The following is a 22283-nucleotide window of genomic DNA, read 5'->3' as shown; positions in this document are numbered from 1 at the left end:
GGGGGCAGGGAGGCAGGCAGGTACTCACCTGGAGGTTGGAGAGCTGAGTGAAAGCCTTTTCGCAGCCAGGATGTGGGCACTTGTAGGGTCTGTCTCCTGTGTGGATTCTGCAATGGCAGCCCAGTGAGGAGGTTCCTGACACACACCCCTCCAAGTGCTCCAAGCCCCAGGCCCTTGGTGCCCCAATTCTTCCCATCCCCATTCTACCCAGAGCCCCCAGCAGGCTGAGAGTGAGCTCCAAGCAAGAGCTCCTCAAAGGCCACTCCCTCCTTCTCTGGCTTCCTCTGCCAATTTGAACAGAGCCTTCCTTCTTCCCACCATTGCACCCAACTCCCACCAGGGCCCACTCAAACACCCATGCCTAGGCCTGACCACAGGGCTTGCAGGAGTGTACTCTGCCCCCACCTTCTAAAACCCCACCAGGCAGGCCCCTCATCTCCTCCCACAGGAGATGGCTCCCCTGACCTGGCTGACTCCTATTTCCCATCTCTGGGTGTCAGGCCCTGTGCATGATGGGAATGTGATTATCCCAGGGACTTAGAGATGGCAGGACAGTGTGCTCCTCAGGCTCATCCCCTCTGTGGTCTTGCTGGGAGCAACCCTTGTGCCCCCACTCCTAGGTTCTCATCCTGGATCCACAATATGTGAGTGGCTCTGGGCAAATCAACAAGCCTCAATTTCCTCATCTGAAAAAATGGGTATCTCACCCGAATTGTGAAGACTGCACTGGAAAATACACCTAAGGGCTAAACCTGGTGTTCACATAGTCAGCATCAGCATCAATACACATTTACCAGTGTTGTTCATTCTGTCAGCATTTATTCCATCAGGTACCTCTGTGCTAGGCACTGTGCTAAGTACTTGGAATTCATCAGTGAACAAAACAGACAAAAACTACTGCCTGATAAAATAAACCACCGGCATGAAGTAAGAAAGGAAGCCGCAAGTAGAAGGCAGAAGTGTGGGAAGGGAGACCGTGAATGCCAGGAGTATGATGGCAGACCTCATGGAGAAGGTGACATAGTAGCAACAACCGAAAGGCAGATGACAGTTTGTGCTTGTCTAGTAGCTCAGGATGGAGTGATGAAGTCTCTATGTGGCACATATCAGTGGATGACCCTTCCTGTATGCCATACTTAGACCTTTGGGGCTAGTCCCCAACCTGTCCCGAGTCACCAGTCCTGGCAAATCTGGAGTATGGAGTGGTCAACAAAATGCCAGCCGGGCCTGAATCATTTGCCTAGGATGCTGATGAGCATCCAGAATTGACCAATCATGTCCTCTTTTCTACCTATGCCCAGCATCTCACCTGGACCAGGTTTGCTCTATCCACCAACTAATAATAATTCACTCAAGAAACTAAGGCTCCTCAGCTGGGCTCAATGCTTTATACCCAGGGATTCCAGCTGTCAGAGAGCACAAAGCATTGGCTGCTCTGATAAACATGGACAGTCAGATTCCTCAGTGTGTTGTCCTAGGCCTTCATCAGACGTGCTGGTCTTACTTCCTTGCTCTTGAGCACCCCACCTGGCCTGTCAGACAGCTATTTCTATCTGCAACCACATCTAGGGATCCTCCCCCACAGTCTGCTTTGACTGCACTCTACTCCTCTGCCTGTCTACCTGACACAAGCTCACCCTTCCTGGTCATCAAAGATCAAGGGCTGAAGGGCTTCCCTTGTGCTAACTGGCCCCTCTCACATCCCCAGGCCCCCAAGGCATCCCAAGCCCTCTTCACAGTGCCACTCCCAGAGCCCATCCGGCCCACCGTTCTTAGTCTTCTCTTCTAGACAACTCTACACCCAAGGCAGGGGCAGGGGCAAGGCCCAGGACTGGTCCACAATGTACTGATGCCTTCCACCTGAAGCCAAGCCAGTCCCCACAGCCCCTATCTACCTGCATGCATCTGGGGCTCACGTGTATGGGACATCCTCCCAGGGCCCTGCTTGAAGTCTACAATGAAGAGCCTGAAGGTGCCATGACCCAGCTCCTGCTGATGCCAGCTTCCCTTCCATTTCAGCCCATTCTTACCCTCTCCAGAATGTGGGGTTCATACAGTTGGAAGCAGGCAGCAGGAGGACTGAGGGTCCACAGAACACATGCTTTTGTCTGAAACCCTATGACACCCTCCCAGATATCTCCTCTCTACACAGCTGAAGGCTTCCTCTGCCTGGAGCCCAGCCTTCCTGGCCTCCCATCAGCAAATCTGGCATCCTGAGCCCTCCTCCCCTCTAGCCCTTTCTCTAGGCTAGAGACCACCAGACACACTGAATACCTGGCTGAGCTGGTACAAAATCCCCTTCCCTAGACAGCCCTCCCTGATCCTGCCAGGCTGGGTCAGACCCCTGCAGACTCTACCCTTCCCGCATTGTGCCCAGCAGGCTCACTAATGGTACTTATTCTGTCAGTCTCTGGTCACTGTTGACTTCACTGCCTCCATGAGAGCAAGATGTCCTTTGATCTCATTCATGGCTATTTCCCAGGTCCTGGCTCAGGCTTAGCCCAGTCAGGCCTCAATAAATAACTTCAGACTACATGAAGGAAAGTGAGTTTGCCCCAGTCACTGACGACAGAAATAAGCTCTACATAACCAACTTCCGGTGCTAAGACGGTATTTCATGAACATTTGTGGACTGAGTGGTTGGCCGACAGTTCTGTAAAGATCTCACCTTCCTGGGGACCATCTTGTCTACAGAACTGGCCTTCCAGCCTCCTCTCATCCACCTGGCCTCCTCTAAAGGTCCTCTGACTCAGTGTCCCCCTGACTTCAGCCACAGCAGCAGCTCAGGGGTGGGCCTCTGCTAGGCAACCACTACTGTCACTCAGAAGAGTCCCAACCCCCTTTCCATTCCACTCCTGGTTTCTAAAGGTTACTCCTGGGTTAGCGCTTGTCTAGCCAGGCATCTTGCTGTCCTGGCCCAAGCAGGTCTCTTGAGCCTCTGCTCATGCTGTTCCCACTGCCAGAAGTGCCTCCTCCTTCTGACTCTCTACTTCATCCTTCTCTTCTCATGGGCTGTACACTTCCATCCTCCCCTCGCTGTGGGATCCCTCTGGGTCAGGACTTGGCTGGCTCAGAAAGGGCTTCAAGGAGCCCTTGGATGAGTGAAGGGGCAGGCTGCTTGTCCCCAGTGGCCACAACTGCTCTCCTCTTTAGTCTTTGAACTTCAAATCGGACTTGTGCTTTCAGCTCTCCCATCGGAATCTGCTTCCCACTACAGGACCATCCAGCCCTGACTCCATTCAGCCCTGGCTCCCACATCTGTGGTGACAGGAAGCTCTCCCAGGTTTGGACCTTGTGCAGGTGGTCCTTGTGCTCTTCCAGCACAGGGAAGCTGAACAGTAACTGGCGTCCCTGGACTGCTCTTTGCACTATGGCCCAAGCTTGCCCCCATCCCGGGAGCCCCAAAGACTCTCTCTACATTCTTGTCTAGCACCTCCACCCCACTGAGCTGCTCCTACCACGTACATTCCCACCTGCCTCCTGACTGCAGCTCCTGTGTACTGTCCTTGGATCCCTGATTCTGTCACCTTCCAGTTGGTAACCTTGGCTAAGTAACCTTGCCTTCCTCATCTCTACAATGGGGATAATAATCAAGCCTGTAAGAAGTGTAAGGATTAAATGACTTTACCTCAGGGCATTCATACAGTATTTTCCAGTTAGTTTGTAATGCCTTAACTTATATTTAAAATAGATTATTTCTGCATAATTAACAAAGAGAGGATGTATTCAGTGTTTAAATGAAATGATGGACTCATTAAATCCAATAACTGTTATTATTCATATTATTACATGTATCACAATAACTGTTATAGTAGTACCCGTTTATTTCTCAAGTGTTCACACACTACTAAATGCCCTCAGCTACCTTGTGCTCCGTAACAAAAACAAGGCAGATTTAGTGACCATTCTTGAGGTGACTCTTTCCTAAGTTATCTCTCAATTTCAATATTTCTTAGGAAGAAACACAAACTCATGCTGTGTATGGACTTACAGACGCCCTGTACATTCAAGCACCGTTGGGATAATCAGGCTCAGAAGAGCTTTTTAAGAAGGATGCCATCATTTTTATCGCCATTACTGTCATCAGACTTGAGAAGTCTGCAGCATTCCCTGCTGTTGTCAACACACACACACACACACACACACACACACACACACACACACACACACACACACACACACACACACACACACACACACACACACACACACACACACACACACACACACACACACACACCATAAAGAGCCAGCAAAAGAAAACCAAAGCACCTCAAATAAACAAATCAACAAATGTAGCATCACCCAGTCTGGCACTCAGTTCCACAAATAGATTAAAAAAAAAAAACACCTCTGAGTCCTTTCTTATAATTTACTGTCTCCTGAAGCAACTTCATACCTGGCATCCTGAATCATGGAATCTGTAGAAATGGGACCACTGTAGGCATGTGCTAACTGTGTGAGACAATTGCCACTTTCCCACATGAGTAAGCGGCAACAGAAAATGTTTTATTTTTCTCTCTAAATCACATGGTGTTTTCTAGACTTGGCAGACCCCTACTTTTCCTCCACACATGCTTTCCTTTCATGACTGAGATTCTCCCAAGATGTACTGGGTTTTCCCAAGATGCACTGCGTTCCCCCTTGCCACTCAACAGTGCTCACAGGCACTCAGCTACCATCTCTAAGCTGCGGACCTGGCTCACTCTCTCTTCAGCTCTTGACCAGGGCTGGTTCTGCCTTGCACATGGCCATTTTTGCATCCCCCTCATTAATGGAAGGATGGATTTGATTAATTATAGAATCTAATTGTCCCTTGTCTGGTTCTGTGCCAAGGAGCAGAAAACCAGAACTAGTCTCTACCAAACATCAGAGGAGAGAAACCCAGAATTGTGTTGCTTTCTTAGGCTTGGATTTGTTTGCTTTGTGTGTGTGTGTCCAAATGATTCCGGGTCTAGGGGGCATTTGGAGCACCCATGTCCTTGCCACTGAATTAGGACACATTGCCCTAATTATATGTGTCAGAGCCTCAGGAATCATAAATTCTCTTCCAGATGTTGATAGAACCCTCTTATATTGTTTATTTTGCTTCCATTACATAAAAGAGGGGAGGGAGGAGAGGGAGGGAGGGAAGGAAAGAGAGAGAAGGGGAGAAGGGAGAGAAGGGGAGAAAGGGAGAGAAGGAGAAAGTGGGAGAAGGGAAAAGGGAGGGAGAGGGAAAGGGAGAGGGAGAAGTCTCCAGAAGAAGAGGGAACCCTAGGGGGAAGGGGAGAAGAGAGAGGGGAGAAGGGGAAGGGGAGTGGAGAAGGGGAGAAGGGGTGGAGGAGAAGGGGAAGGAGAGAGAGAGAGAGAGAGAGAGAGAGAGAGAGAGAGAGAGAGAGAGAGAGAGAGAGAGAGAGAGAGCATGCATGCATGCATGAACTTATGCCCTGAGGAATGGAGAAGAAATCTCTGGGTCGAGGAACATTCTGGCAGAATACTTTCCTTCAGGAGATTACAGATTTTTTAATGGTATTTTAAAAGTCTACTACTGAAAAACACCAAGAGAATCCTTAATCATTATGATTACTTGGCATTGTGTCTATTTCCAACCAGATTAATTCTCCTGTCTTGCCTTTCTGCCAGCTGTGTGCAGTATCTTTCTCAAATCCAACCCTAGATAGAACAAGGCAATTACCAAGGTGTCTTTGATAGGCAAGCGCTCACAAACTTCCCAGATGCTCAATGGACCACACCTAAGATATGAGCCCTTGCTTCAGAAAATGAGGGATGCTCAGGGTAGTTGGGCTGTTTTCTTCTCTCCCTAACTTCAATTATACCAACGTTAAAGTAACCGCTGCCCTGTGAAGCTTGTATTTAAAAAAGGTGACAAATTGAGCCAGGTAGCTCACACCTGTAATTTTAACTATTCAGAAGGCTAGGAGCTGAAGATCACACCAGTTTGGAGCTAGCCCAGGCAGAAAAATTCCCGAGACCTTTATCTCTAATTAACCATCAAAAGGCCAGAAGTGGAGCTGTGGCTCAAGTGGTAGAGTGCCAGCCTTGAGGAAAAAAGGTAAAGGACAGCACCCAGGTCCTGAATTCAAGCCCCAGTACTGGCACACACACAAAATATGACAAACTGCTTAGACTGGTGGCTCATACCTGTAATCCTAGCTACTCAGGAGATCTGAGGATTGTGGTTCAAAACCAACCTCAAAGCAAAAACTCTTATCTCTACTAAACTAAAAAGGCAGAAGTAGAATTGCTGTTCAAGCCTTGAATAAAAGAAGCTCAGGGATAGCACCCAGGCCCTGAACTCAAGCCCAAGGACCAGTGCGCACACATGCACACGCACGCATGCGCGCGCGTGCGCACGCGCGCACACACACACACACACACACACACACACACAGAGCACAAATCAAAAAAGAACAGTTTAGTCTCCAAGGATTAATTCTATACACACATAAGTGTGTGTTTAAATATATGTATCTCACAGAAGCCTATTTTGTGCATTTTGAAGATAAACACAAAAATACTATTTTAATGTACAGACTCTAAAAAATAAGTATCTGGAAAAAACCCTCTTTAAAAATATTGTCTCCAGGGCTGGGAATGTGGCTTAGTGGTAGAGTGCTTGCCTAGCATGTATGAAGCCCTGGGTTCCATTCCTCAGTACCACATAAACAGAAAAAGCCAGAAGTGGCGCTGTGGCTCAAGTGGTAGAATGCTAGCCTTGGCTCATGCCTGTAATCCTAGCTACTTAGGAGGCTAAGATCTGAGCATTGCACTTCAAAGCTAGGAGGGGCAGGAAAGTCCTTGAGGCTCAAGTGGTAGAGTATTAGGTTGAGCACAGAAGCTCAGGGACAGCACCTGAATTCAACCAGGACCAGGACAGAGAATATAAATACAGTCTCCAGTTGAGATACAGCTACACAAGGCCTTGGGTTCAATCCTCAGCAATGCAAAAAAACAACAAAATTTATCTCTAGATTTAAATTGCCCTGATCAATTATCTATTAGTTTTATGGGATAAATTAAAGGACTGCAGACCAGCTAATACCATAGCTGCCTATCATATGATATGCCTATATTCTGAGAGATTGATCATGTAGTAAACCTGGATAGTGGGCTCTTTTCCCCTCTATTCTGATGCTGTTGATGATTATAATAAATTGGCCACAGTCATTCAGTTTTATTTACCAGTCTCTCCTGACCTCACATTTGCCTTAGGGCCTTTACTTTGATCTAGAGGTAAAACAGTAAGCCTTCAGAAAGGACAAGACAAGGACAGCCTCAGAGAGGGCTGGGCACTACAGGAGACTAATGGGCTCAAGCTTAGAGACTGACATCACAGCCCAGTTAGACCAGACAACACTAGAGGCCACGGCAAGATTGCAGAAGCAGACAACTAAGCAAAGGCTGGCTCCATGGGTCAGAGCAGCAGGAATTATCATCCAGGATTGGACGAAAGTTTCTTCACCACAGTTGCTGTTTCATTTTCCAAAGGGCATATGAGAAAACCCTTTTATCATTTGGTCTGTCTCTAATCCTCAGTTTATAGGAGGCTATAGTTAACAGAAGAAAAAAAAGATATTCCTTCAACAGCATCATATTCCAAATAGCCCTTCCAAATTCATAGGAGGGTGGGGGAAAGGAGCTATGAATATTCAACATATGCTGGGTGTTGATGGCTCATGCCAATAATCCTAGATACTCCAACTCCAGAGGGTGAGATCTAAAGATTATGGTCCAAAGCCAGCCCAGATGGGAAAGTACATGAGACTCCTATCTCCACCTGATCACCAAAAAGCTTGAAGTGGAGGTGTGGCTTAAGTGGCAAAGCACTAACCTTGAGCAAAAAAGCACAAATATACATTAATAAATGTAGAGAGCTGCGAGAGGCCGCACCTGGAAGATGGCGCCGGCTTCCGCCCTCCGCCTTCCCGATGGCGAGTGCTCTCGTGGTAAACAACTCCTGATATGGCTAAGGCAAAGAATCTGGCTTGCTTCTGTGCACCTGAACCTATTGGCGGTTCCCACGTGGCGTATCAGGGTTGGCTACCCAGCGGGTATTTAAGGCTGTGGGGAATTCTCCCCGGGGTTGGGGTCAGAAGATTACTAAAAGGTCCTGAATAAACTGCGGAGAGAAGAGTCCGGTGTCGCGTCGTCATTACCGGCCGAGGCGGTAGCGACACGTGGTGGCCCGTACGGGGACTCAGCCACAACCCCAACGAGGACTCAGAACTCTCTGTGGTCAGGGTGGTGCACCGGTAAGTTCCCAGGTAAAAGGGGAATCCGCCACAAGAGCGGGGATAAGTCCCCAGGTAAAAGGGGAATCCGCCACAAGAGCGGGGATAAGTCCCCAGGTAAAAGGGGAATCCGCCACAAGAGCGGGGAGTAAGTTCCCAAGTAAAAGGGGAATCCGCCACAAGAGCGGGGGGATTTTTGCTCTTCTCGGTAGATAAAGAGAGAGTGAGAACCCGGGGCTAGTCAGTAGAGTAGCCAAACGTGAAAGTAAAAGCTTGTTTACCAGCTTTAAATGTTTGAAACATGGGCGCTTCTTTTTCGCACCCAATTTTTTTGGCTCTCAATGAGCTGCTGCACTCAAAAAAGTTAAAAATAAAAAAGAGTACTTTAGAGAGATTTTTGAATGAATGTGACACCGTTGCCCCATGGTTCGCTGTCTCTGGAAGCCTCACGGTGGCCTCTTGGGAGAAACTAGGGAGGGACCTAGATTTTGCCTCTGAACAAGGAACGCTTAAGAGCGGAGTGAGACCAATATGGAAACTGATAAGAGGCTGTCTCGAGGACCAGCGTTGCAGTGAGGCGGTAGAGAATGGTCAGGCCGCCTTAGAAATGCTGCAGGAAGAAAGATCAGAAAGGGCAGACAGCGAAAAGGAGGAGAGCAGGGGGGGGTCATGCCCTGATTTTGCCGAACTAGAGACCTCTGAGTCTACAGACTCAGAGGAATTACAATCAATCATAGAACAAATAGAAAAAACAAAGATAAGAAAGAGGAGGAAATGGAAGGAGAGAGAGGACCCAGATAAAGACGAATGCACGCCCTCCGTGCACCGCCCCACACCTTCGGCCCCTCTGCTCTATGCGGAGGACCCTGGAAGTGGCAGCCCCGGCTGTTCTTTCAGCCCAGGAGTGTGGAAAGCGGTCAGAACCGAGTTACATCTAGCCTGTCCAATATTTCAGGATCCACAGGGACAGCGGTATCATGAACCCTTAGATTTTAAGGTGATAAAATCTTTAGCTGAGTCTGTGCGGACATACGGAATCACGGCCTCCTTTACTGTAGCCCAGGTGGAGGCCCTAAACAGACACTGCATGACACCCGGTGATTGGAGTGGGCTCGCACGAGCTTGTTTGAGCCCAGGTCAGTATTTAGATTGGAAGGCCTTTTTGATTGAATTTGCTAGTGAAGAGGCTGCGGCCAATCAGGCTGGGGGAAACCCAGCTTGGGACAGAGATATGCTGCTTGGACAGGGGAGATTCGCCAATCAGCAGATAGGCTACCCGGTTCAAGTTTATGAACAAATCAATAAAATTGGCATAAAGGCATGGAAGGCCTTACCAAATAAAGGCGAGGTGAGTGGCAATCTCACCAAAATCCTGCAGGGCTCTATGGAGCCGTTTTTGGACTTTGTTGCTCGTATGGTTGAGGCCGCTGGCAGAATTTTTGGTGACCCCGACGCAGCCATGCCATTAATTAAACAGCTTGTTTACGAGCAGTACACTAAGGAATGCAGAGCCGCCATAACCCCATATAAGAATAGGGGACTAGAAGCATGGATGAAAGTTTGCAGAGAGCTGGGCGGACCACTAACTAATGCTGGATTAGCTGCTGCTGTGGTGCAATTAACCCAGGAGAATGGGGCTGAGAAGGTGGCTCAGTGGTAAACCACTTGCCTTGCATGCCTGAGGCCCTGGGTTCGATTCCTCAGCACCACATAAGCAAAAAGAAATGAAAAAAGCTGGAAGTGACTCTGTGACTCAAGTGGTAGAGCGCTGGCCTTGAGCTGAAGAGCTGAGGGACAGCGCCCAGGCCCAGAGTTCAGGCCCAGGAAAAAACCTATTTAAAAAACGCTGCAAATTTGTCTAAACAGTTGTTTAGTTATCTTTTAGGTAATTGAACTGGGGAGTTCGACAGCCTGATGGAACAGCTCAGGGTTGCCATCGTCGTGGTGAACTCGACCCGAGTGGATGCCGGATTGGCGGAGGGGTTATCTTCATGGATCTCCGCTGCTATGAATCATCTCAAGGAGGGGGCGGGTTTGGGAGCCCTGACAGGCCTCCTGGTGTTAGCCTCCTTGGTATGTCTGTGGTGCATTTGCCAAATTAGAGGTTCTCAGCGTCGCAGTGCAGCCATGGTTATCCAAGCCTTTACAGTCATTGGAGCAGGTCAGTCCCCCTAAGCGTGGCTTGCCACTCTAAAACAATGAGCACAGATTGCAAAGCCAAAGTACTGCAGTCGAGAGGCATGAGTTTTGCCCTCGAGGAGAGCATGTTTGATTGCACACGGGTTCGATTCGCCTTTTCCCGTCCTTGTGAAAAACGAATCAATGGACAGGCTGAGTCATCCCTAGAGAAGGTACCCTCTGGGAGAAGGCTTGTATGCAGTCCTTGCAATTGCACAACAGGGATCAGACCTCTGTTCTCATCTGTGTTCTTTAAACAAAAAAGGGGGAACTGTAGAGAGCTGCGAGAGGCCGCACCTGGAAGATGGCGCCGGCTTCCGCCCTCCGCCTTCCCGATGGCGAGTGCTCTCGTGGTAAACAACTCCTGATATGGCTAAGGCAAAGAATCTGGCTTGCTTCTGTGCACCTGAACCTATTGGCGGTTCCCACGTGGCGTATCAGGGTTGGCTACCCAGCGGGTATTTAAGGCTGTGGGGAATTCTCCCCGGGGTTGGGGTCAGAAGATTACTAAAAGGTCCTGAATAAACTGCGGAGAGAAGAGTCCGGTGTCGCGTCGTCATTACCGGCCGAGGCGGTAGCGACAAATAAATTATTAAAGAAATTTAAAAATAAACTATATGGTCTTATCTAAAAATAACAGAATAATTACTAAATAAAAACATACACAGTACCGTCCATGAGGCCCTTTGCATATCCATTAGTTTTATAAACAGACTCAATAAGAATCTGCCCTTCCTAATAGGATATAATTGGGCAAATCAAATTTGCAACCATGACTGTGCCAGAAATGACACATTTAAAGACAAATTTTATTCAATTAAGCACAACAAGCCTGATAAGATGGTACTTCATATGTGAGAACAAGGCCTCCCACACCTCCAGCCAACAATGGGACCTGTTCCAGGCTTGTGGAATTGCAGCCTTGAAGGTGATTTTTAAAAAATCAATTTTTGCTTTTCTGGGAGTATTAACAAACCAGAGGATTTTTTTTTTCTTTTTGCTTATGTGGTGCTGAGGAATCGAACCCAGGGCCTCACGCATGCAAGGCAAGCACTCTACCACTGAGCCACCTTCCCAGCTCCCTAGAGGATTCTTCAGAAAGAGGGACCTACCTGTACTGAAGCACCACCTGGCAGAAGTGAAAACACACACACACACACACACACACACACACACACACACACACACACACACACACACACACACACACACACACACACACACACACACACACACACACACACACACACACACACACACACACACACACACACACACACACACACACACACACACACACACACACACACACACAGAGTTAAAGTTTTGTTTCAAGGCTTTAAAGAGTCTCCTGATAGACTCTGTGTCATATCATGTGCGGTAATTCTCAATCAACATTGTGTATATATGTATGCATATTACACTGACCAAACTAAAAATAAACAAGTAATGTCGAAATCAGAAAATTGCTGACAAAAAGTTGTGAGGTCAAAGACATGCCTTAGAAAGCCAGAAATAAGAAAGGAGACAGACAGCGCCTGCCCTGTGGCCATTCTGCTGTTCATGGTTTCTTCTAAACCTACCTATTATTAGGTCCAATGTCAGAGAAACAGCAAGGTAAGCCAATTTGCACCCTAGGATAAAGGATGCAAAGGCAATGGAATAAATGAAAACTAACAACCGCAGCAGCATGGAGTCCTTCTATAGAGTGTCCATCCCTCAAAAGTCCTGTCAGTAAGTTCCCAACTCCACAGCAACACTTTCCCTCCTTGGCTCTGAACCTGCAGACGAGGGCAAACAGGTGACCCTGCTGTCAGAGATGATAACCGTGAGAGCAGACTGCCCTCCCGACAGAAGAACTGCAATCTTAGAAACCTTTGGTTTGCTTCTATAAATACTTACAGTTTTTTCATTTGTATAGTCTTCTGATGTCTATACTCTCTTGCACAAGATTTTCTTCCCATAAAGTATTTCTTTCTTTGAGTCTTCTTTCCACACACTCAGCCAGACCTAAGCCCCACAGGATGGGAGTTTTGTCTGTTTTGTTCCTGGTTGTCTCCTGCCTAGAATATTGTCTGGCACAGTGTGGGGACTCCGTAAACATTTGTTAAACGGATGATCCGCTGCTCTGGACAGTAAACGAGCTCTACTTATCCCACGAATTTTTAACAAATGCCAACACACGGTAGGAGCACAGCGGCTCATGCATGTAATCCTAACTAGGTGGGAGGCAGAGATGGAGAGGAACATAGTTTGAGGCTAGTCAAGGCAAAAAGCTAGCAAGACCCCCATCTCAATACATAAGCTAGTCATGGTGGAACGCAACTGTAATTCCAACCATGGAAAAGGCATAGGTAGGAAGATTGCAATGTGAGGCAAAAATGAGAAACCCCTACTAGGATTTTTTTTTAAAGGGCTGGGGCTTTGACTAAAAGGGTTTATCAAATGCCTATTAAACAGGTTCTGAGTCTAAACTTCAGTGTTGTCAACAACAACAAGAGATCCCAATACGTTGGAGAAAGTGGAAAACACACAGGAAGTACATGACAGACAGTCCCATCATTGCTGTGCTGGGGACCCACAGGGCCTGTGGGCACACAGAGGCAAGGCCCCACACCCAGTTGCAAGGACCAGAAGCTGGCTGGAGAAACAGGCTGCCTCAGGTGAAGTTATAAAGGCCAGGAGCAGAGAAGGCTGGGAGTGGTGAGAGCTGCACTCCATGAGTTTGGCAAGGCCTGGATCAAACACAGCCTTGAGGAAATTCCCCAGACAAATGTATTCTTGATGGTGGGGCAGCAGGTACCTAGAGGAACCCCCTTGTTCTATGCACCAGGCCACAGAGGCTGGGCTCCAGGGCAAGCACCTACCTGGTGTGCTGCTGGAGGTGGGAGAGCTGTCGGAAGGACTTATCACAGTAGGAGCAGTGGTAGGGTTTGACGCCCAGGTGGATGCGCAGGTGCTGGGCCAGGTAGGAAGCATTGGCAAAAGACTTGGAGCAGTGTGGGCACTTGTGGGGCTTGGCCTCTGTGTGCGACTTGGAGTGGATTTGCATCTCAGACTTGGTGAAAAAGGTCAGCGGACACACCTTACACCTGTGTGACAAGAGGCAGGGTAGTGCCTGAGAGGAAAACCCCCAGCCTCTAGTGTGTACCTTGGGGGAAGGTCTTCCGCATCAGGGATACCCTGGACACAGGTCAGATCTTGCTCGCGAAGGAACCCAGGTGGCTCTGGGACAGCCAAGGCACCCTGTGCACTGACAGCTTGGGGAGATATCTGAAGCTCCCTGCTCCTCAATCTTAGGAAGGCAGACTCCAAGGTCCCAGGGAAGCTGGTGCCCAGCCACACCATGGTGCCAGGAGAAGAGGCTCTCATGATCAATAATCCCCACCTGACAATCCCTGTGCAGTTTCAACAAATATAGATGCCTGATATCCTTGGGCCTGCACCTCCAACAAGTTAGCTCAGACTGCATGGACCAGGATGCTAAACCACTGTCCACCTCTTCCACGTGGCCTGAAGTGGGGGTGGGACTCCCATCCCACGCCTCTGGACTATAGCCCTCACTCTCAGGCCCCAGACTTCCTTTTCAGCCCTGGAAAGCCTCTACCCCAGTCTGCCCAGACCCCACCCCAAGGAGACTCCCACCTGTATGTCTTGCCCTCCTTGGCGGTCTCTCCTGAGGCCAGGATGGGGTAGGGGACAACAAGGACAGGGGGACCCCCCGGGTTCTCCGCCTTGATCTTTTTGCGGCCGCGTTCAGACTTCGGGGGGCCAAGCAAGCCGTGGCCCTGGATTGTCTTGATGGAGTCCAGGAGGGGGGGGCTGGTGATCCCTGAGATGAGGGTGGGGGATGAGGCGATGAGGCGGCTCTGGCTGGTGGTGGTGGGTGTGGACGGGGTGCTGGTACCCGTGCCGGTGCCTGTGCCCGTGCCATTGCCGGTGCTCGACTCAGATGTACTCACAGCCGGGGTCCGGGAGGAGAGTCCCAGGCCTGGGAAGACACAGATTGGGGATTAGGAGAGGGAAGCTACAGTGGCTGGTTCAGCACAGGGGTCCAGCTGTGTGACTCAGGCCAAGTTTGCCTCTCTGAACTTCTTCCCAGTCACAAATTATTACTCAGGGGTAACTGAAGGAGCTTGTGTATGTACAAACTGTTGTAAGTAACTTAGACTAAAGTGAATTCATAAAAGAAACACTTTATGGACTGTTACTATAGTTCAGTGGTAGAATACTTGCCCAGCATACATAGGCTCTGGGTTCCATCCTCAGAACCTCAAAAAAAAAAAAAAAAAGAGGCACTTTTGGAAATAATTCCAACTACAGAAAAAGTCTGAGGTACCAAGATGCTCACTACTGCTTTTTTTTTTAATTTGTAACAGCAAAAATGGAAATATTCAGGAAAAAAACCAGAAATACTCAACATTGCTAAAGCATTTATTCAGTAAACAGTGAACAACCTCTTCTACTGAGGACACATTATCTTTGAATTTTAAAACCTGTATATGTATGGGCCATGACAATATTAGATGGTATACCAAAATGTAATGTGCATGGTAATTAAAAAACAAACAAACAAACAAAAACCCTTTTTGATTTCACTGTACTTTCTGATTCCCTAACAATAAAATGTTCTTTTTGTGTGTGCCAATACATGAACTCAGAATGCTGCATACAGCTCTACCACTTGTATCACACCTCTACTTCCAGCTTTGTGCTGGTTAATTGGAGATAAAAAGTCTCACAGACTTTCTTGCTTGGGATGGCTTCAAACTATGATCCTCAGATCTCAGCCTCCTAATTAGCTAGGATTACAGGTGCAAGCCACTAGTATCAGTTGGTGAACTCTCTTTTCTGTAATGGAAGTTATTCTTTTAAAAAATGGACTAGAAATATAAAATTTAGTAGCTAAGTATATTTATTTCTAAATCCAAGTTTGAATATATCCCTCCCCTACTTAAAATTCTTCCATGGCTCTCTCCTGACCCAAGATAAAGTCCAAACTGATCAGTATGTATCTATCATGTGCTTCAAGTTACTTTTTTGAAAAACAAAGAAAACAAAAATCTGTGCATTGACAAACTGGTGTAGTGGCTCATGTGGCCAAGGGCTTTGAAGGTCTACATTCAATCACTGTAACAGTAAGCAAAAAATATCTATGCTTTGGAAAAGCTGGAGCAAGTGTGTTCTGGTTCACTTACTGGTGTCACACACAGTTGGCTTTAGTGTTCATTTGAGCAGCCTTTGGGGAGGGCCATTAATTAATTCATTCATTCATTAATTAACTTATTTATTTATTTTGCCAGTCAGTTGTGGAGCTTGAATTCAGGGTCTGGGCATTGTCCCTGAGCTGCTTTTGCTCAAAGCTAGAACTCTACCACTGGAGCTCAGTGCTACTTCCAGGTTTTTCTGAGTAGTTTACTGGAGATAAGAGTCTCACAGAATTTCCTGCCTTGGCTGGGTTCAAACCTCAATCATCAGATCTCAGCCTTCTGACTAGCTAGGATCATAGGTGTAAGCCACCAGCACTTGGTGAGGGCCACTAATAGTTTAAGCATATAATTAACTCAACTTCTCGAAACTAATCATAAAGAAACACTGGCAGATGGGCACAAGGCCTGTGTGCAGAAGCCTACCCTAAGATGTGGGGCCTCCTCCTGCTAGACAGCAACAGAGCCAACAAATGAGATGGCTGGGGCACAGGGACAGACAGCAAGTGCCTACAGGTACTACTGGCTAAACAAAGTAAACCACAGGCTTCATGAGCCCATCTATGTCGGGGGGGGGGGAAGAGGGGGGGAAGAGAGGAGGGGAAGAGAGGGGGGGAGACAGAGAGAGAGAGAGAGACAGAGAGACAGAGAGACAGAGAGTCTGTGTGTATGTGTGTGCACAAACATGTATATACACTCAGGGACCAATCAGAAGGACACATCAATGTACTAACTGCAGCTCTCTCTAGGGAGGACAGGTTTTCATGCTTTGTCTATCTGCTTCTATATTATTTGAATCTTTCACCTGGTAAATTCATCCTGTTTTTACATCTGTGATTAAAGGACAAAAATAAAAGAAATTATAGAGAAAACATCTTAAAATTCTTATACATGGCTATTTTGTTCTCCTTTAAGTTTTCTACAATTTCTAAATTTTCTCTAATAGCTATATTACTACCTTTATAATAAAATTGGAAGGCTGTGATTCTGACAGAATGGCAAGTAGGAAATGAGGAAGCTAGCTCATAGAAAAAGCCCTCCCTGACACACAAGCTCAGCAAAACCACACACACACACACACACACACACACACACACACACACACACACACACACACACACACACACACACACACACACACACACACACACACACACACACACACACACACACACACAATATAAAACCAAAAGAAAATGTAGAAAAGGAAAGAAATAAATCAAAGGGTTCTCTAAGATTCTAGGTAAGGGGTTGGAGAGGTGTGATTTTTTTCCCCCTTAGCTCTTTGTTCCCCCCTTCAAATTTCCCTTAATATGCTTATATTGCTTTTTTAATATTACTTTTATAATGAAAAAAATAAATTTAATAAAATCATAATAACAGGAGCTGTGCGGAGTACAGCTGGGGCCGCGGGAGGCTCACCAGCCCCACAGTTCTTAGGCAGCTCTGAGAAGGAAACCGAGGGAGAGAGGAACTTGGCTGGTGGTAGGGGTGAGCGCTGCCCCACTTCCTCCTGAGGAAGCCTGTGCCCCATACCCTAGAGAGGGCACCAGGGACTCCAGTTTTTGACCCTTCCTGAGGCATTCCTTGAGCTCCAACCTCAACCTACCCAAGATCCAACCCCCCCCTTCCCATGAACCTACACTCCAGCGATCACTTCCCAGTGGCAGTGCTGCCTGAGTACCTCCCTCCCTCTATCCTGCCCAATACCAGGCCCTGTCCACTCTTCTTTCTTACTGTATCTGAGCTATGTCCACATCTCTGTGTCCCCGGCCCACAGTGTGGCCTAACTCCACACACTTTCCTAAAGGTTTCTGCATTTCTATGCTCGTTCCTAACAACTATTTGCACCTTGCAGCCAGACTCTGATTTCTAAAGCCAACAGTTCACTCCCCTACTTAAAATCCTTCTATGGCTCTCTCCTGACCTACGGTCAAGTCCAAACTGATTGGTGTGTGTCACAGAGCCCTTTGTTATCTGGTGCCTGTTGCCTCTCAGACTTGTCAGGACTGGGTACACAGAAAAGACATTAAGACTTGGACTTGGAGAGGGGCGCTGGTGGCTCACACCTGTAATCCAAGCTACTCAGCAGAGGATTGCAGTTCAAAGCCAGCCTAGCTAGAAAAGTCCATGAGACTCTTATCTCCAATTAACTAGCAAAAATCTGGATGTGGAGGTATGACTCAAGTGGTAGAGTTCCAGCATTGAGTGAAAAAAAGCCAAATGAGAGTACAAGGCTTGAGTTCAAGCTCCACTACTGGCACAAAAGAAAAAAAAAAAAAAAGATTCAGACAGCTGCCCAAGAAACCTTGTTTTCACACACATAGCTTTTACCTTCCTCAGCCTCGGTTTCCTTGTCTGTTGCATGGTGACATTAGAGTGGAACATATAAAACCACACTATTGTTATTATAAACCAAACCTGGTCTGTTGTTCAACTTACACCTCACTTCCCAGAGCTGAACATGTCCTGATAATGCGTCCTGTTAACTGCCTCTATCACCCCTCATGCTTTATCCTCCCAACCTGAACAGCCTGCCTGTCACTTGCGTTCTTTACAGTTCTCCCTCACAGCTGCTATTCCCCGGCCTGGCCCACTTCCCTGGTTTCTCCTCAATCTTTCTTTGTATTTTGTCACCTCCAAGGAGGGCTTCTCTTAACCCCTAAATCTGGTCAAGTTTCTTCACTGGATTCCCAGATTCTTAATGTTGACTTGGCTTTCCTATTAAATAGCCCTACCCCAACTCTTGTGGACAATGACCTGCCCTCCTCCTGTCCACTGGAGTTAGGGAGTCCTCCCAGTCCAAGGTCTATGGCTAGTCACATGAGACCCTCCACTCCAACCTCTTCTATAACCCTAGTCCTGCCAGCTCTACCCTCACCAAGTCCCCACCTAGACTATTCCCTTCCCCATACCCTGTCTCTGCTCAGTCTGCCCCAGCGCCATCCATTTCTAAGGCCATACCTATTCTGGCTCTGTCCTTTCTTTGCCTAAGCCACAAGTTGGACCATGTGGCTCCACCCACTTTTTAGGCTCCACCCACTCAGCTCTACCCAGCCTATCGACCCTGCCCATTCAGTCTCACCTACAGTTAGGCTCTGCCCACTCTCCTCACCCACTCTAGGCTCCGCCCATTGTGCCAAGCAGCCCCAGCCACCTACCTGTGACAGTGCTAGTGGCTGGCCGCGCATGTAGTGCCACGTCGGGCTGTGGTACTGACTGCGGGTGCAGTCCAGGCACCTGCTGCAGCTTGGGCAGTGACATAACAGCCTGGCTGCTCTCAGCAGGCGCTGGTGGCACTAGCAAAGGCTGCTGGGATGAGGCTGACGTGGGCGGCAGGTGGGGTGGCCGGATCTTCTCTGCCATCAGCTGTTCCTTAATCTTGTTAATCAGAACCAGGTTGTCCAGCTGTGGAAAGGAGAGTCACAGGCTGGCTGAGGGGGCTGGAGCCTCGCGGAAGCCTGTCTGAAATGCCTCGTCCCTCATCATGTAAGTAACCCCAAAACCCCAGGCAAAGGGAAGCAGCTCCAATGGGCAGGGGTGAGAGCTGGAAGGGCAGTGCAAGTCTTACCTGGCTGGGCATGGTGGGAGGAGGGGGCCAGAAGTAGGGGTTGTTAAAGCGAGGCTCAGCCATCCTGCAGGGAGAGAGTCACTGTCACAGGAAGTTGCCATTAGCTATGCTCAAGTCTGGGCCAGTATCTGGGATTCCCCTGCCCTATGGAACCCTCAGCCCCGCAGCACAACAGGCCCCACTAGGCCCAAGGAGCCACATCTTCATGCTGAAATGTCTGGAATTCAGTCTGTTCCTCAGTGGGCCCTAGAAGATCCAGACCAGAATGCCCCCAGCACTACCCCCTCCATCATGGCACTGGCAGACTAATCTCCCAGAAGGACTTGGCTACAGAGCCAACATCATGGGCACATGGATTCCAGGGTCCATCCCCCCACAACCCTAAGAAAAATTGGGTGGGGTGGTGGGCCTGGAGCTGCTTTGCAAATGTCCACAGAGTAGGTCCCAATCCCTGCCCTTCTGCTCCCAACCCCACTCCCTTGAGTAAAGATATCCTTATCAGAAAGACACAGCCTTTCTGGACAGTTTAGGAGGACAATGAATCCTGCCTTCAACTCAAGTCATACTGCTAGAATGTTCAGGAAACTAACATAGTATGCATCCAAAACCTGTGCTGAGGAGGGTTAGGGAGGCCCAAGGCTAGGGCAGTTTGGAGTTCTTTAGTAGAAGTGTAACTACTGACTGACTGATGGTCCTCACCACTGGCAAGATCCATGGCAGACCCCTCTACAGTCAGGGCAGGACCAGGAATGGACCTTTGGCACTATCTCAGTCCTCCAAAGGTTTGAGTCTTCTGTGACTCTAACATAAATCAAGAAGTGACTTACAGGGTTAGTGCCCTCTACTGAGTTTCTCTTAACTCTCTTACAGAAACTACTTATCTATATGATATAGTTACTAATATGAAACTGTTGATTTGTGAGGAAAGACCAAAAATGGTCTCATTTCCTGTTCTTAGGAGCCTGAGAAGTCTCTAGTAGGGCTTCAGGCATAGGGTCTTTCAGGAAAGACACAATCTAATCTGACTGCAAATCATCTCTTGTGATTCTTTCTTTGAGAAGTGAAGAGGGGAAAGAGGTGACCTGTCAAGATTAAAACCAGATTTGCCCAAGCTGATTCCTCTGGAGAGCTTGTTCTACAGTCCTTGGTAGAGCACCTACCTACATGCAAATAAAACAGCTCAGTGCCTAAATGTAAAAGTCCTTAATCCTCTGCCAGCCTGGAGCCACTTTGGTCTGACCCTGGATAAGCTGGAGGTCCAAGGATTTTCCTTGGGGCAGCCAGGCAACCCTGACCCTCTATCAGCCTCCTACTCTAACCATCCAGACACCAGGATGCCGGGATGCCCTTCCAGCTACCCATCCAGAGTCAGTCCCTGCCCCCTACCCCACCACTGCCCCTTTATCGCCTCAAGAATCTCAAGAATCATTTCCTGCCTGCAGTTCTCCCAGACTGCTCCAAACCCCTGGGACTTCCTTTCTCCTTTCCTAAAAAAAAACCCTCAAAACAGGAATAACAGCAGGGAGGCTCCAAGTTACCAAGTGCCTACCTTGTGTCAACAAGCACAATGACACTGAAGGGGAGGTATTCATTTTGCAGCTGAGAAAACTACCGTTCTGAGAGAAGTGACTTGCTCAAGGTCACCCAACTGGTGACAGGTAGGCAGACAGCTGAGACTTCACCATGATCTGCCTGACTCAAAGTCTAGTGCATCAGTCCCTTAGCTGTTCAACACAGGACAAAACATCTTGATATGCCCAGCCTCTGGATGGCATGGTCGTGACCCCATGGATGGGTACAAAGAAGGGCTGAGGGGACAGAGGACTGAGGAGATGACCCAGTCTGGGAGTTGGATACACTCGTCGAATTCACCTGTGTATCCCCAGCATGCAGGCCCAGAGGTTACAATGCAAACTGAATGACAAAATGAAGGAGTAAGAATTCAAATAATTTTGAAGACAATACCACTCACAGCCCCACATACTATCTAGATGCTCAGTGTACACAGCTCTTCAGAATTCCAGCAGAGTGGCAGGAAGGGGAGAGGTTTTACCGCCTTCCACAGAAGGCCAAGCTAGGTCAGCAGGACAGAAGCACCTTACTCCAGGCTACATGGAGGGGAAACAGGAAGCTAGCTGCACTGTGCTGCTGCAGTGACATCAATTCTCTAAGCTCAGCTTCCATGTTGTGGAAGATGAAGTGAATGGACTTCCCTTCCTTTCCCTATTCCTGTCCTGGCCAGATTCTCTGCCTGATGTACCAGGCTGCTCCTCAGACAGGTCTGGGGAAATTGTCCTCTCCTCGTCCTCTCCATGTTAAGTTCAAGGTTCCCAGAACTGGATAGTCAGGGCTGAGCATCCTCTGCCACTTATCAAGGACCTGGACAGGCAGGGACCGCCCCTTACCCCAAGCTGGGAATCCAAGCCCAGGACCAGGGTAGTAAATTGCTCTGCTCACTCAGTCATCTGCACAGCCCTGGTCTGATTTCTGGGTATTTTAATGACTCAATCAATGTTCCTGGCTGTGGTGTCCAACTACCATTGTGTGCTAGATTCAGGAAGCGGTGGGCTGGGGCTGAGTATCAGATCCAGGGAAGGTATTCCTTGTGCCCACCTGACCCATGCACAAGAGGATGTGCCCTGCAGAGAAGTGAGGGGAAAGTGTTCAGGGATGGGCTCCTCAGACCTTTCATTGAGAAGGGAATGAAGCTAGAGGGAGGTATGGTCAGATGTACGCTGAGGACAGATGTTCGGGCAGAAGAGAGGAGGTAGGAAAGCACATGGCCAGCATGGGACAATGAGCTGCCACCCACCAACTGGGAAAGAGCTGGAGAGTGGTAGGTGGCAAGGGAAAGAGAGGTTTTTAGACACGGGGTCGGGGGAATCCAGGCAAGAAAGACTCCCAGGAGTGTGCAGCCCAGGGGAGCCCTGAAGCAGAGGGCACCCAGGGTTAGGGAAGCCACAGTGAGTAGGGCTGCGGTTGGAGCATCCTTGTTTGATGGACTGAAAAGACAGGCTGGCAGTCAGGCAGGGCAGGTGGAGGAGGTGAGGCCATGAGCCCCGGGCCTGGACCAGACTCCTGCAGTGGGGCTAG

General features: G+C 48.5%; 1 protein-coding gene across 2 annotated transcripts in view; it reads right to left on the bottom strand.

Annotated features, from left to right (window-relative positions):
• The window catches only part of Znf362 (zinc finger protein 362), a 42392-nt gene that overhangs the window by 5981 nt on the left and 14128 nt on the right, over positions 1–22283 (bottom strand). For both annotated transcript variants that reach the window (XM_070008825.1, XM_070008826.1), the window contains 5 exons: positions 19191–19254; positions 18781–19027; positions 14058–14403; positions 13280–13504; positions 29–107 (listed from right to left, as the gene is read on the bottom strand). In XM_070008825.1, the coding sequence (XP_069864926.1) occupies positions 29–107; positions 13280–13504; positions 14058–14403; positions 18781–19027; positions 19191–19254 (961 nt within the window). The remainder of the gene's footprint in view (positions 1–28; positions 108–13279; positions 13505–14057; positions 14404–18780; positions 19028–19190; positions 19255–22283) is intronic.

This window comes from Dipodomys merriami, unplaced genomic scaffold (assembly GCF_024711535.1).
Source record: "Dipodomys merriami isolate MVZ:Mamm:240054 unplaced genomic scaffold, mDipMer1.0.p SCAF_71, whole genome shotgun sequence".
NCBI lineage: Eukaryota > Metazoa > Chordata > Mammalia > Rodentia > Heteromyidae > Dipodomys > Dipodomys merriami.
This window is presented reverse-complemented; position numbering and strand designations above follow the sequence as displayed.